Consider the following 14,015-nt stretch of genomic DNA (forward strand, 5'->3'; position numbering starts at 1 on the left):
CTGAAATATAAACATTATACAGCATTTAATATTGGTGTGATCACCTTCACTTTTCACGACAGGTTTGTACATAATATCACAGAGTCATACCTTAGCATACAAAAAGCTCCGACAATGTCGACAAGATCGAGTTATTTGAAACACTCCCCTTTGCTCTGTGAAAGCAAAACTACAAAGTGTTGCCAGGCTTAAATTCTGCAGTAAATTCAGATAAAAGATTCATGGCTTGAACTGAAAGAGTACTCAGGGATATGATTTTCCCAAGTCTGTTTCAATGCAGGAACCAGCAGATATGTCTTCCTTCTTCACTCAATCCTCTTCACCTCGCTGGCTGCTGTGGAGAACAATTACGTTACACAGAAGCCCAACAGACTTGCCTCACTAATGAGACAACAGAGGGTTGTATGCCCTTCTTAAAAAATTCACTATTTGAAATCATTCCAGCAGGAGGTTTCTAGTCTGGATGTTATTTGTCCAGCCCCCTTAACTGGCCAGCCTCCCCTTCCCAAGACTGCGCCACTGGGGTGCATGCAGGGCAAAGGAGAGCAGTAAGAGGCATTTACAGACAGCCATCACCAAGACTTTCTTCTGAAGGGATTCAAAACACTCTGCAAGGCACACACCTCTGAGATCAGACAAGAGGTTGCACAGACCCTTGCTCTGAGGAACTGAAGGACACCTACATGCAGAATTCACTATTTCATATATATAACCTGTACCTCCCCCACACCCAGCCAACATGATCATAAGGCCTTTAAACTCTTTTAAATCCTGCAACTTTCTAATGCAGATCTTTTTTGGACTAAACAGGCCTAGCTTGACCATCCCATCTTCTCCTCCATCCTCCGTCACACCCTAACAGTCAGCCAGAGTCTATTTCAGATGCCCAAGCATCATGCATGTGCTGGCAGCGTCTCCCATGTGCAGCCCCTGACAGGCACCGATGTTTTCCAACAGCTCACGGCATCACTCTCTCTTGTTTGGGTGCAGAAAGCAGTGGCCAATTTCCTCAGGTTTCAAGCAAAACTCCCTGTGCGCTGAAGGACTCCCACTGCAGATCCTGAGAAGCAACAGTTAAGAAGGCAGAGATGCTCTGAGCCCTTGTTAGATACTGGAAGAAAAGGCCTGCTAAGGCAGGCTAAACCATTTCCTGTGATATATGAGGTAACAGGAACACCATGCTCCATAGTAAATACATGCAATTCTTCTCATAAATAGAAACATGATTAAATACCACGCAGCAGTAAAACACCTCCACGTCAGGAATAAATCCCTCCTCTGCACAGTTACTTGTGCTCTAAGCAGCAACAGAGTCCCTGCAGTCAGTAAAGAAAAAGCATTTGAAGAATCTCATTTTTTATGGCAAAGGAATGAACAAAAAGCACAGAACGGGGTTCAGAAGTTCAGAAACACTTTATTTTGCCTTCTGCCATTTTCTTAAGAAAACAAAACAAAACAAAGTCTGCTTGTTTTAAAATCCATTCAAAAGGCTTCTGAGAGAACCCCCAGGAGTAAGGGGCAGGTGACATTACAACAGTGGTATGCAAATGGTCTTTTCCCCAGGAAATATAAGATTTTTGTGTTCATATTGCAGTAATTACAGCTTAACAATTAAGAGGACTATGATTTTATTCACCAGGCCTAAAAGCTTTAAGTAAGACAACTCAGTCATTGCTTGGATAACATTGGAGACATTTCTTCGGACAGTTATAGTTTGTGATTCACTTGGAAAAGTTTCCTAGGGGTAGGAAGTAATCTAGAGATGGAAATCCCACCAGGTCTCCCTTTGGAAAAAAACTGTCATGTCTTATTGAGCACATCACCTATGGTCCACAGTAGGAAAAGTTGCACTGTTAGAAACACAAACTCACTCCCTATTTGTTATGAGCTGGATCCAATAAACAAAACGACCTATGCCAGCATCTCCAAAATTCACAGTCACCCTGAGACCAAGTTTAACTTCCACTTCTCATTCATCCTCAATCCTGCACTGGGCCTAGCCCTCAGATGCTGGAGACCTCCAAATCCAGGTCCCAAAGCATGGCTCACACCACCCCTACAGCACTGCCGATGGCAGGCATAACATTTGCAAATCTTCAAGCAATTAAAATGCAATGTGTCCCCTGGGCCCAAAAACTTTCTCACCTTCTTCTGCCTCCTATTTGGGGTCATAGCTGCACATCAGGGGTGTCAGAGACTATTCAAGCTGTAACGTAAAATGGGTTATTGGAGAAGCACAACTTCAGTGTATGCAAAAGGGGCTTTCATATACAACTCCAACACAGGATGTGCAAACCAGCAGTGTATGAGCACCTGACACTGCGATTCTGCAAACGTTAACCCTGAACACACAGGGAGGTTGCGGACTCTGACGTTCATCAAACTTGTGCGGGGACACAGCAACTGTAACTGTGTATCCGGTAAAGCCTAATATAATCACATTGGCTTTGATACAGTGGGCTGAGGTTTTCTTGCACTGCAGATCCCCCTGCATGAGACAGGGCGTGAGACTGCACCCGGACAAGCTACATACACCCTGAGATTTGGGCGTTGTTAGCTCTGTGCCTCTGCTGAACTACGTTAGGAAACAGGAGCCATGGGGGCCTGGGTAAAATCCACCCTGTTTGAATCTGACCCCGAATGCCCGGGAGTAAAAACACACACACAAAACACAGGCACCACTGGGATTAGGTTGCAGCTCTCCCTACACAATAGCTCTTCCCAAAGCACTAAGCCACCAGCCAACAGCACCTCTTCCAGAAAGAACCACTAAACACCAGTTAACGCACATCAAAAAAGTTTAATATTTTCACAAGTATCACGTAACACTAGTATCGGAGCTACTAGTGTGCAAAGTAAAAAGACTCTCTACCTTTGCAAAACCAGTTAGGCATGCAATTTTTCCGGTAGACACACACTTAAAGCTGCAATGACTGTTTGTGACTCACATGTTACTTTACAACATTCACTCACAGTGCACCATAATGCGTATTGAAATGTTATCGATAGGTAGGGCAATCCAAATCTTAGGGGAGTGGAACGAGGACAGAGAGGTGTAGCCTGCAAATTTCCATCGACTTTCTGCAGGAAAAGGCAGCAGGGAAAAACATGCAGACATCTCAAATTCATTTTTGGTAGAAAAACAGGAATTAAGGACTACTGTGTGGTCTCCCTTTTTGCAGAAAGTGGCATGACTTGCAAATGTTTTTCAACATTTGCGTTCCTAACTGCTTCTCAATTTAAGTAACGCAACTGGTATGCAAATATAATAATGGCATCAACTTGACAGAGGACAGGATACACCAAGTGTGTATGATCTTTGTTGCCGCTTTAGTCCTTGGAATAAGCCGGGTCTGATTTTGGCTCTGTGGTTTGTTTAGTTTATGCACCCAGGTCCTCAAAAGCAAGATCAAAATCAAACCCTCACATTCTTTTCTGATCACTAACTCCAGCAAAGTGTTTGTGTTTTGAGTGGCTGCTTAACAGTATTAAAGATTAAAGCTTTGTGTGGAAGCAAATACCCATTTAAGGCAAGAGACGGAAGTATACACATCTGAGTGACATTGTCTAGCTGCAGAGTCGGTAGAAGGGCTGCTGCAGTGCCCTGGTCTAGACTAACAAGAGATAGAAAATATTTTTAATAAGGACTCTTAAACAGAAGAATACAGCACAACCCACCTAGGGACCATAAATCTACTGATTTCCTGGGTCTGGAGATTTGGATTACCGCAATCACCAACCACTTTGTTTTACTCTTTACGGATTCCTTGCCAAAACGTGACAGATTTCGCCCAGTAACACAACACTACTCACAAAAGCAATGGGAAATACCAGTGGAACCAGATCTGTGGGACAAGGGCGTTTACTTTTACCATGACAAAACAGGCATCAAGGAAGCAAGTCGCATTGTCAAGTCCCACTATAGAATTACGTGCGTGCACAGTGCTGACACACCATAATGTTTTCACAATCGCTTTAAACGAAACAACAGCAGGTAGATATGCAGGAGGGAACTGTTGCTTCCCCTTCGCTAAAAGCATCAACACCCAGGTCTGGTGGTCAGTGTGCTGGCAGTGTGCTTAACAGGGATGCTGCAAAGAACACAGTTGGTACAATGCAACGGCAGCTCTCAATGCACATCACTTGGGGGCAACTTCGTCTCAGACAACAACCGATTTTTTGACAGCTGCAGAAATTATAGACTGGTTTTTCCATGACCTACAGATGGGGAAGGTACCAACAAGGTGAATAAGAAACATGCAGATCGGGGTCCAGAAACAGGAGATATTATTAACAGCACACATTCTATCTTGTATCCTATTTTTTATGTCATTAGTTGTATTTTCCCCCCCCCCGATAAAGCAGTGAGTTCTGGGTTTTTACCAGTTCTGACTATGCAGTCGCTGCTTTATGAGAAAGTGCTCACAAGACAGAATCGGGGCTGGGACTGTGGAGTTCAGTTCTGCTCGGCATCGCGAAGCCTGCATCCCACTGCTGTGATGAGCGCTGCCCCTTTCCCACTGCCGTCCTCTGACAGCAGGAAGGTCACGTCGCAGTTGGGTGCCAGGTCTTTGACTGTTTGGTGCATGATCCTCGAAAAGCTGCAAAAGCAAACAACGGCAGTGGGTGAGGGAGGGCCCACAGCATCTGCAGAGCGTGGCACTGCCACAAGCTGGAAACTAGGGTGGACTGGAGAACTGGGAGCTGTGGGAGTTGAATGAAAAAAGCACTTGCTTCTCACCCCTGCCTCTCTGTCTGCATGGGGTTAACCCGGACTGTGAGTACCACAGCAAAGGAGAGAGAAGAGACCATGTACAGTCGTCTCCTTCCCACCTACCTCTCTCCATGCCCATCAGAGAGGGGCACTAGTCCTCTCCTCCTCCTGCTGCCAGCTCTTTTAGGCTCCTGCCCTCACCTACCATTGCTTTGCAGCAGCCTATCTCCTCTGCACACTGAACAGAAACATCCTCCTAAGAGGCACCAGGCATTTCAGCACTGCTCTGTCGTTGCCTTTGCATAGCCAAGAGATCCTTCCCTTGCTGCACAGCTTCCAGCTTGTTTGGCAAGCTGCTTCCCCTTCAGTTTGTCACCGCCCCAAGACTCCTTTGTGAGTCCTTCTTGATCCTCTCGTTGCCCTTTAGAAAGCCCTGACCACTCCAATTAAGACTTATTTTCCCTAGCTCTTATCCTAAGAGACACCAGTCTGGTGCGCCAAGAGAAAGGACGTACAGCAACATGCTACAGATTGCCGGCAAATAAATGCGGAGAAGGTGAATACTCACTGCGGATGTAGTTTGTACAGAGTCCCATCCACACCAACCGTTATGTCCAGGTGCTCTAATCCTCTGTTCTCCCTAATTTTATCTACAACTGCAGCCATTCCAGCGCCGCATAATTGAGCTGCTCGCCTCGACACGGCTCCACACACTGTCTTGACAATGATACTGTCATCGCAGGTGCTGTTGAGCCCCAGCTGCTGGAGGATGGCTCGCACCTGCAGCAAGGCTAACCTGTCACTGCAGAAGCAGAAGAGCATGGCATTAAAATTAAAGGTTTCCTTCAGTCAAGCCACTGCCACGAACCCCACCACATCCACGCACCCACACCAGGCAGCAGCCCTTACTGCCAGCACAAGAGAGCTCAGGGAATGCAAATTCATTCACCCAAGCACCACACTGCAGAGTGGGAGAGAGGCACAGACAGCAAGGGAGGCTCCAAGGCCACCTCTGCATTGCCTCCCCTTCTCTTTTCTTACCAAAGGGCATTTCAGGAAAATATTTTTAATTACGAACTTGGGTGACCCCTCTTCCCCATAAAAACTCAATAGGCTTTGAGATTACTTTAAAACACAGAGTCTGAGAAATAAAGACACAAAAATATCCAGTAAAAAGTGCTCATTCAGCTGGTGTTCATTCAGTTCAACAGTTATAGCTAGGCACAGGAAAATGGCTTGATTTCCAAGCAAGCAAATAAAATGATACAGTAAGGGAATCTTTGACAGTCTTTGCCATGATTTAGAAGTGAGTATTGCTAGAAATTCAGATGATGATGTTGTGAAGAGTCCTTCTGCACGTGTACAGGCCGTTACTGAAATCAAAATTACCTCTGGAGAACTAAGCAAGGCTTTCAGCTGTCCCTCCCATCCAGCAGTGTCACTGGATGAGCGTTACCACATTATTTCACCCTAAACAGCCTCCTGTGCAGAGCTCTTACCTCTCAATCTGAGAAAGGAACTTGGTTTCAAAGATATGTCTGGTCTTCAGCGTCTCTGAAATCTGGCCTCTGAACAGGAACCCGCGTTTGGTGAAGTCGATCAAAATATTGCGGACAATCTCCCCCAGGTACATCCCACTGATCATTTTCTCATACCTGCAATGAAAAGACAGCGGCGCAGCTCAGAGGGACACTGCTCACCTTTGCAAAGGGCAGCATCACAGCTGCATTATCAGCCAGGTATCCTACCCACACACACTGAGGATGTGAAAGACACAAACCAATTTACAGAGAATGGGCATTTACTAGAAAAATGGAGCAAGAAAAATGCACAAAGCAGTGGGAAGCTTTGTGGGCCCAGCTACAAACACTTCGCCTGGTTGTCACTAACTAGATTCCTCCAGCCAGGTTGTTGTTAATGACAGCTGGTGTTTCTCCCAGAGGGAAGAGATTAAAACCTGTCACCAGAGAGCAGAATGGTGCCCAGATGAAAGCCAAACTTGCTGTGCATCCGCCAGCAACAGCCCTGAGTGGACCCCAGGGAAAACTCATCTCTACTGCACAGTGTCTGGAAGCCCTCTTGAAGCATGGCTGAGGCCTTCAACAGAAAAAGCTCAGTGGTTCTATGCAGCAAAATTACAGGAAAACCACAAGGTACAGTCACTGTGAGCGCAGTGTTTTTAATGGAGTCCTGTGTTGCAAAACACCCAGTGAAAGATAAAAGATGTGAAAAGGTATGACCTTTCCAAGATCACTGACTCGTAACCTAGCAAGCTGGGTGACCAGGGTTGCTTTTCAGTTAATTCCAGCACCTGGTTTCCAGTAGGGAACCAGGAGTCCAAAAACCACAGGGAAGAACCAAGCTGTCTTGAACCCCTCTTGCCCCCTACTTTGCACACAGGACCTGAGTTTCCCAGTTGCAGTCCTGTCCTAGGATAAAGAGAGGGAATATATTCCTCCTGCAGACCTCTCCTGGCACACACCAAGGAGCAGTCCATGGGTGATGCTTAGCACTGGTACGGGGCAGCCTTGCACTGAGGAGAGCAGGAGTCTGCTTCGCACTCTAAAAATTTCCCTTAAGCACTGTTCTGGTTTGAACAGAGCATTTTGTGGTCCATGACCGAGCTGTGCCCTTACTGACAAGAACTGAACACTTTTAATTTATTGAAAAGTGCATTCAGTGATGCACCCTTTATTTCACCTCTTGAAGCTCTAAAGCAGGGCTTCTGCCCTGGATCGAGTGGAGCCCAGCACATCATCCTGGAAACGGGCCACGCAGTCCATTTAATACTGTGAGCTCTCTCAGGCTTGCACCCAGCAAGTGTCCTCCCTCCTGAGTCCTCTAACTCTCTCTGGAATAAATTATTCCCCCGGCAGTCTCTGCTACTCCCTTTGGCTGCTTACTCCATGCCAACTCTGACGCTGCACCAGGTTTGCTCAGCATCCGCTTCTCTGGGTCTGTTTGAGCCCTAACTTCTAAAGAGCTTCCCAGGGGACCTGCCAACTCGTCTGCATCCCCCAGGTTCTCAGGCAGATATACTTTAGTCACAAAATTATTTAATAAGCTCCTGGCATCAAAGCATTGCTGCAGAGAAGTTAAGAAAAACTGCAGTCTAGCCAGGCAGCAGTCTCAACTCAGATTCATTGGTTCTGGGTACACCTCCTTGTCAGCTCTTTCTTGATGGGGACACAGAAGCACTTGCCCAAACAACTGGACTCCCAAAAGGGGACCAACCTCAAGGGCCAAGAAAGGCAGGTTCTCTAACATGACACATTGCATCCAGAAAACTGCATGAAATAACTGCTGGCAGCAACTGCTAGAAAGCTCCCGATTGCTTTATGGTGAACAGCTCCAAGCTCCAGCCATGCCAGCTAGTCTAGGCTGAGGATTTCTAGAGGCAGATCTCTCTACAAAGTCAGTTCAGCTAAAAGAGATTAAACTGAGACCAAGAACAAAAGAGTGACAAGCCATCTTAACCCTCTCAGTACAACACAGATGAGAAAAAGGGTCTCTTAGTAATTTCAAGACCCTTGAAGTTCTCATCAAAAACTCTGCTGCAGTCCCATGGCAGCAAGTCAGCTGCAAATAAGCAGTGATCAGGAGAAGCACAGAAGAGGGAGAGCCCACAGGATAGCAGGGCTGCAGTCATTTTCAACTCAGCCTCTCTGTTCCACGACTGGGAGAAATCCAATTCTCTCTTAAAAGCATCTATGGCAGTATAGCTTATAGTTAGCACACCATTTATCAGGCAGTACCTTTGCTTTCCAGCATTTAGTGAATAGTCATCAACTGCTTTGTCATATACTGTCCTGATATCGTCCAGGCATCCATTATCCCCGAACGCTCCCCACTCTGTGTTCACGCACATCCGTCCTTGCTCACCATCCACCATCTCTATGTTTCTCATCTCTTCCATGTAACAGGCATTGCTGCCAGTTCCTGAAAGAAGAAAATACTGAAATTAATCCTTATTTGGAACAAAACAACACTAGAACAAGCACAACAGCCCTGACAAAATCTTCTGGGGGATCTTGAATGTGCTTTTTCTGAATTATTAAGTCAATAATTATTTGAAACATCACCAAAAAACCCAAACCCAAACCAAACCACCCTACAATAATCCTAAAATGAGGGAGAATAGGGGGGCTCAGAGAAGCAGCAGCTCACCCAGACCAGCTGGGCAGGGGGTCCCATGCTCCAGGGAGAAGCAGCAGTGAAGCATTTCTGGCACACCAACCCTCAAGTGCTTCTGAACCCAAAACCTCAGCAAGCAACTAGCCAGATTTTGAAGTTAGGAACCACCTTCCACAGAGCCCACAGACTCACAAAGTTCAGGGGAAAATTTGCTGAAGTTAAAACCTCAGTAAGATCTGAGGCAGCAGGCAAAGAAAAAACAGCGGGTTAACTAGCTAACTGCAAAGTATTTTTTTAGTTCTTGCTTGGTTTTTCTTCTGTTTCAAATTGCTTTCTATGGCAGGAAGGTTACTTCCATGTTGAAATGATGCCATACACAATTCTGCCTAAAGGGGATCCCAATGAGCATGGCAATTGCAAACCCTCCATGTACACAGAGGCCTTAGGAAGCAAAGCTTTATTAGAAAAGAGAGGCAGCTTTTGTTGTTACCCAGGGCAAAAGGTTTCTTGAAGTTGTCGACCGAACTTTCATTTAACCCTACATCACAGATTCTGCACCAATTACATCAGCAAGTCTGTTTTCCTTTGAGACTTTTTTGCTGTACTGTATCAATAAAGTCTGAGCAAAAGGAGATCCTCCCACAGTATTCCCTTGCTGCAGGAGAGCTGAGCCACAGCGCAGGGTTTGAGGGGGAAAGCCTGAGCTTGCAGACAGAGACTCAGGTTTGCAGGACCAAACCCAGCTGTGAGCCATCATCACTGGCCAACCTCCCAACACCACGTCTCATTGTCCAGAATAAGCTAAGTACCTCTTAAACACAGGCTGTTAGACTGACAGGCTTTTTAGATGACCTCCTGTTGCCAGCAGGTGAAAAGCAGAGGGCGGGTCTCCACAGTGGCAGTTTCCAAAATATTCAGCAGCAGAGACTCAAGCATTGTCTCTCCTGGGCAGGAGAGGTGGCACTGGGCAGAGACAGGGCACCAGCATGACATGAACTCACCCTCGCAAGAATATTTTTCCCTGCCAAGCAGCAGCAGAAAAGGTCACCCACCTTCCTGCACTGGGGAGAGCACGGTGACTGCTGGCTCATTGCAGGCTCCTCAGCAAGCACTGTCAGTCTGGCCAAGGCAATTCAGGCAGAGCAGAGGGAGCTGTCAGAGCTCTGGGGCTTTCACTCTCATTATTCCAGATGTACCCAGGCCACTTCTGACCCCCTGCTCTGCACACAGATGCTCTGGCTGGAGACCATATCTAGCAGAGCTGCAGTAGACAGTCCTTGGAGGATGCTCTCAGCACCCCAAGGACACGCTGTCCTTCCTGCAGGGAACTCTGTCCCTGAAAACACACCACAGAGCTGCGCAATCACAGCTTCCTACCCACACTGCACTGTGCTGACTCATCCTGGACGTTTTCCAACTGTCTGGAGGAGAAATTGGTGATGTTTTCCTACAAGCCACCTTGCAACTGAAAGAATTCTTAAAGCCTGAAGGTGCCTCGTCCCCTTCTCTCCCATGGAAAACTAATGTCTTCAGAGACCTTTGGGAATCCACACTGCCTTGTGCCCCCAAGCGTGGCATTTGCAAAGGCACCAGCAGTCGCCTGTGGAATTATTTCAGCTGTCTCATTGCTGGGAAGGGAGCTGTCAGTCACTGCACTTTGTCCATGGGAGCTTTCCATCACATGCCATTCAGGAATCGTGGCTGTGCTTTACAAGTTTATTCTGAGAGACCACATGATCGAGGGAAGCTGTGGGCTACCTGAACACCCTGGCAGGAAAACTTTAACGAGCTAAACTGATAGTCCAGGAGCTGGTGAGAGTACCGGAGCCCCCAATTGCTTGCTTCCCAAGCAGCACAGTGCCTTTCCAATTAAAACAGGCAGGATTTGTTCAGCATTACAGCTTGTGCTTATTCCAACTGACCGTGCACTAAGCTGGCTGTTGCATTTTGCTCTTAATTCCTTCATGCAGCTTGCTTCTGAAAGGATAGCTGCTAATCTCAAAATCTGTCACTCCTGGTCATCCCAGCTACACTTTAAGTTAACCACACGAATATCTCCATGAGAATACAGACAGATGTGTCAACATGCTATTTAATAAAGTGCCAAATAAAGACCAGCTCTAAAACGCACCCACAATGAGTCCGATTTCACAGTTTGGGTCTTCATAAGCACAAGTCATCATTGTGCCCACTGTATCATTCACCACGGCCACCACATCCAAGTCAAACTCCTTTGGAAGAAAGAAATAAAACAGTGAGAACTCTGTGTTTGGGCAAACCCTTCACACCAGAGGGGGCACAAAAGGAATACACCATCAGGAACTCCGTCAAAGTACACTGGAAACAAACAACTGAAAAGTACCAGCCTGATTTTACACATGCAGAAATAGGAACTTAATCTGCCAGAAGGTAGCTAAGGCTCCTCACATGCTCTGCCTATAATAGACTCTGTCTTCAGAAAAAAGTATACTCCTGGCTGTTCTCTTTGCTTAGATATATTTGAATACAGATCTTGTATACAGGCCCACGATAGAGGGCTATCACCACTCTATGTTACAGCAGTGCTGTAGCAAATTCAGTAGCAAAGGTTTCTAAGATCCTCTTTTCACTTGCTGCTAAAACTCTGTTACTAAAATTAATGCTCTCCTTAGGCTATTTTTCTTCCCTTCCTAGAAAGATTCAGCTAAGCTGCTTAAGACCTTTTCAGGAGCAAGGCTTGGGAGTGAGGAAAACTATCATTTAGGGTGCACTGAAGTGGATTCCTGCAATCACTACATTGAAAACTCCTGTCTTCTCCAAGCTCTGATGCAGTGAAAATTGCCACAGGGTTTGAAAGAAGCCTTGAAAGTTCTGCCAAATTTAGCAAGTTAGAAATATCTGGGGAGAAAAATAAGTAATGAAACAAAACCCCCAGTGTGGCTAATTCTGAGCAACAATTTCAGTGTGGTGGCTGAACTCTTCCATTTCCACTGCACAAACTCTAGACCATCCTACATGGTGGTCAGGCTACGCACCAGCATCAGAGCCAACACAGCCACACGGTGTCGAAGGCTGCTGTATCTGGAGCTGCTGCAAGGCAAACACCTTCTGTGCAGGACAGGAGGCATAGCCCATTTTCTCAAGGCAGACAAACCCTGTGAGCCTGACCCATGAAGTCTGTCAAGTTTGGAGGGGAAGGAGAAGTAGGAGGACAAAGAGAAAACAAAAAGGGAAAATCACCTCTCGTCTTTTAATTCCTTCTCTAAGCAAATACACCACATCTTCTCCCTCACAGTCTGTAGCTTTGAAGCCTTTTGTCCAATTGAGAAGGATACCCTAAAAAGAAGGAAAAATACATGATCAAGTTTCCTCGTGCACTACAGGTTGCCCCAAAAATCCCACAATCCTTTAAGGGACAATTACTGAGCATTTCTATCTGATAACTGACCTGCATTTGCTCACCTCCCCAACCTGTAGAAGCACAAAATCACAGCACATCACACCTGTGACCACAGGCTATCACACACTGCAGCTCCAACCCCAAGGTTCCACAAATGTCCATGAATATATATGAGCAGTTGGTACATGGACTCATCAAAGCCCTCAGCTCAAGGAGGAGGTTCTCCAGTATTCACCAACATGGGTGCTACGTTTTGCTGAACAACCTGTCTTCTCTCTTAGTCACACGCCAAAGTCTCCCTGGCTTGACCAACCCTTCTATCATCAGCATGATGGCAGCATTTTAGAGCTGGGCATTTGAATGCTGTTCCTAACATCACTGCCCTATTTCCTCCTTCCTTATATATGAATATTCATCTTATTTTCACTAAGACTTAAATGTTATTCTGTACACTTGACATTTCAAATGCTTTAGTGTGAGATTATACAGAAGAGTCTCTGTGAACACCTCTTTATATGTGTGGAATTTGCATCTAATACTACTAATCATGCTCAATCTCCAAATTTCCAGACCAATGCAACAAACTAAATTTAAAAAAAGTATGAAAGAAAATATGTCTTTCTTCAAAAAAAAGTGCTAATTAGACAGGAAACTATTAACAGCTGCACAGGTGGAGTTGATGGAAGTATGTGGCAGTGAAGTTAAATGTGAAAGCAAAGAGAAGAAGGGTACATTTGACAGGGACACACTGCAGGCTACACTGTCACCCACAGGGTGACACAGCCGAGCAGGCCTTGGTCCATCCACTCCATCCGAGCAGGCCCTGGTCCATCCGCTCCATCCAGAGAGACCAGATCAGCTGAGGAACAGGAGCTGGCAGCAGGGATGGATTTTTGCTTACTGCTCGCAGAATCCAGGAGCTATCACAGCTCAGCTGGTTTATACAATGGGAAAAACTATGATACCTTAAAAAAGGGATATCACCATCACGGAGAATTTAAATGCTCTTATCTGTCACAGCCATGGGCTGAGCAGCATTTGCATTACTAACTTGAAAGGAACTATTTATAGGAGCAGCTGTACTAGTCAGGGTCAGAGCATGAACCCTCCCCTTGTACATCCTCTCTGTAAGTGTCATGTAGATGATACGAAGGCAGAGAAATCAGGCCTAGCATAAGCACAAAAGCAGATTCACTAGATAGTAAGGAACTTACAGCATCCAGACTGGTCTGCTTGCAAGGGAAGGAAAACGTGAAGCCAAGAGGAAGACGTGCACCTTTTATCCCCATGTAATCCAGGAAGTCAGAAATGCAGGTAACGATGTGATCAAACAGCTTTAAAGAGAAAAGTCACATATTTTAACTTGTACATGTTACAGCTTCTTAAGAAGGTATTTAAAAAGTAGCAGTGCTGCAAAAGAGAAACATAAATACTCACTTCTTCTCCGGTTCCCTGCATCACCTCTATAGGAATGGCATAGATCTTGTTGTGCATCTCAACTGTTCTCCTTTTACCACTGCGGATTTTCACCAGCAAAACTCTGAAGTTTGTCCCTCCAAGGTCAAGTGCCAGAAAGTCTCCATTCTCTGTAAAAGGACGTGTGTGTACATTTAAAGAACTATAAGTAGAAAAAGTGTTCTCCCCAGAAAGCACTTTGTTATAAAATCTCTTAGAAACTTTCCTTTGGGAAGATATTCATCCAAGGCAGATTTTAGATGCTGCTCTGACTATTCCAGCTCTTTTGTGTTTTTTGGGTTTGGTTTGTTTTGTTTTAAACCAAAAAGGGAA

General features: G+C 45.7%; 1 protein-coding gene across 1 annotated transcript in view; it reads right to left on the reverse strand.

The window, feature by feature from the left end:
• Nucleotides 1-2,780: 2,780 nt before the first annotated feature.
• The window catches only part of HK1 (hexokinase 1), a 31,621-nt gene continuing 20,386 nt past the window's right edge, over nucleotides 2,781-14,015 (reverse strand). Inside the window, exons 10-17 of the mRNA XM_010185169.1 lie at nucleotides 13,665-13,813; nucleotides 13,442-13,561; nucleotides 12,068-12,163; nucleotides 10,980-11,079; nucleotides 8,470-8,653; nucleotides 6,214-6,369; nucleotides 5,283-5,516; nucleotides 2,781-4,601 (exon numbers count right to left, since the gene is read on the reverse strand). Coding sequence (XP_010183471.1) covers nucleotides 4,457-4,601; nucleotides 5,283-5,516; nucleotides 6,214-6,369; nucleotides 8,470-8,653; nucleotides 10,980-11,079; nucleotides 12,068-12,163; nucleotides 13,442-13,561; nucleotides 13,665-13,813 — 1,184 coding nt within the window. The 3' untranslated portion in view covers nucleotides 2,781-4,456. The remainder of the gene's footprint in view (nucleotides 4,602-5,282; nucleotides 5,517-6,213; nucleotides 6,370-8,469; nucleotides 8,654-10,979; nucleotides 11,080-12,067; nucleotides 12,164-13,441; nucleotides 13,562-13,664; nucleotides 13,814-14,015) is intronic.

The sequence above is a fragment of the Mesitornis unicolor genome, unplaced genomic scaffold (assembly GCF_000695765.1).
Source record: "Mesitornis unicolor isolate BGI_N332 unplaced genomic scaffold, ASM69576v1 scaffold21545, whole genome shotgun sequence".
NCBI lineage: Eukaryota > Metazoa > Chordata > Aves > Mesitornithiformes > Mesitornithidae > Mesitornis > Mesitornis unicolor.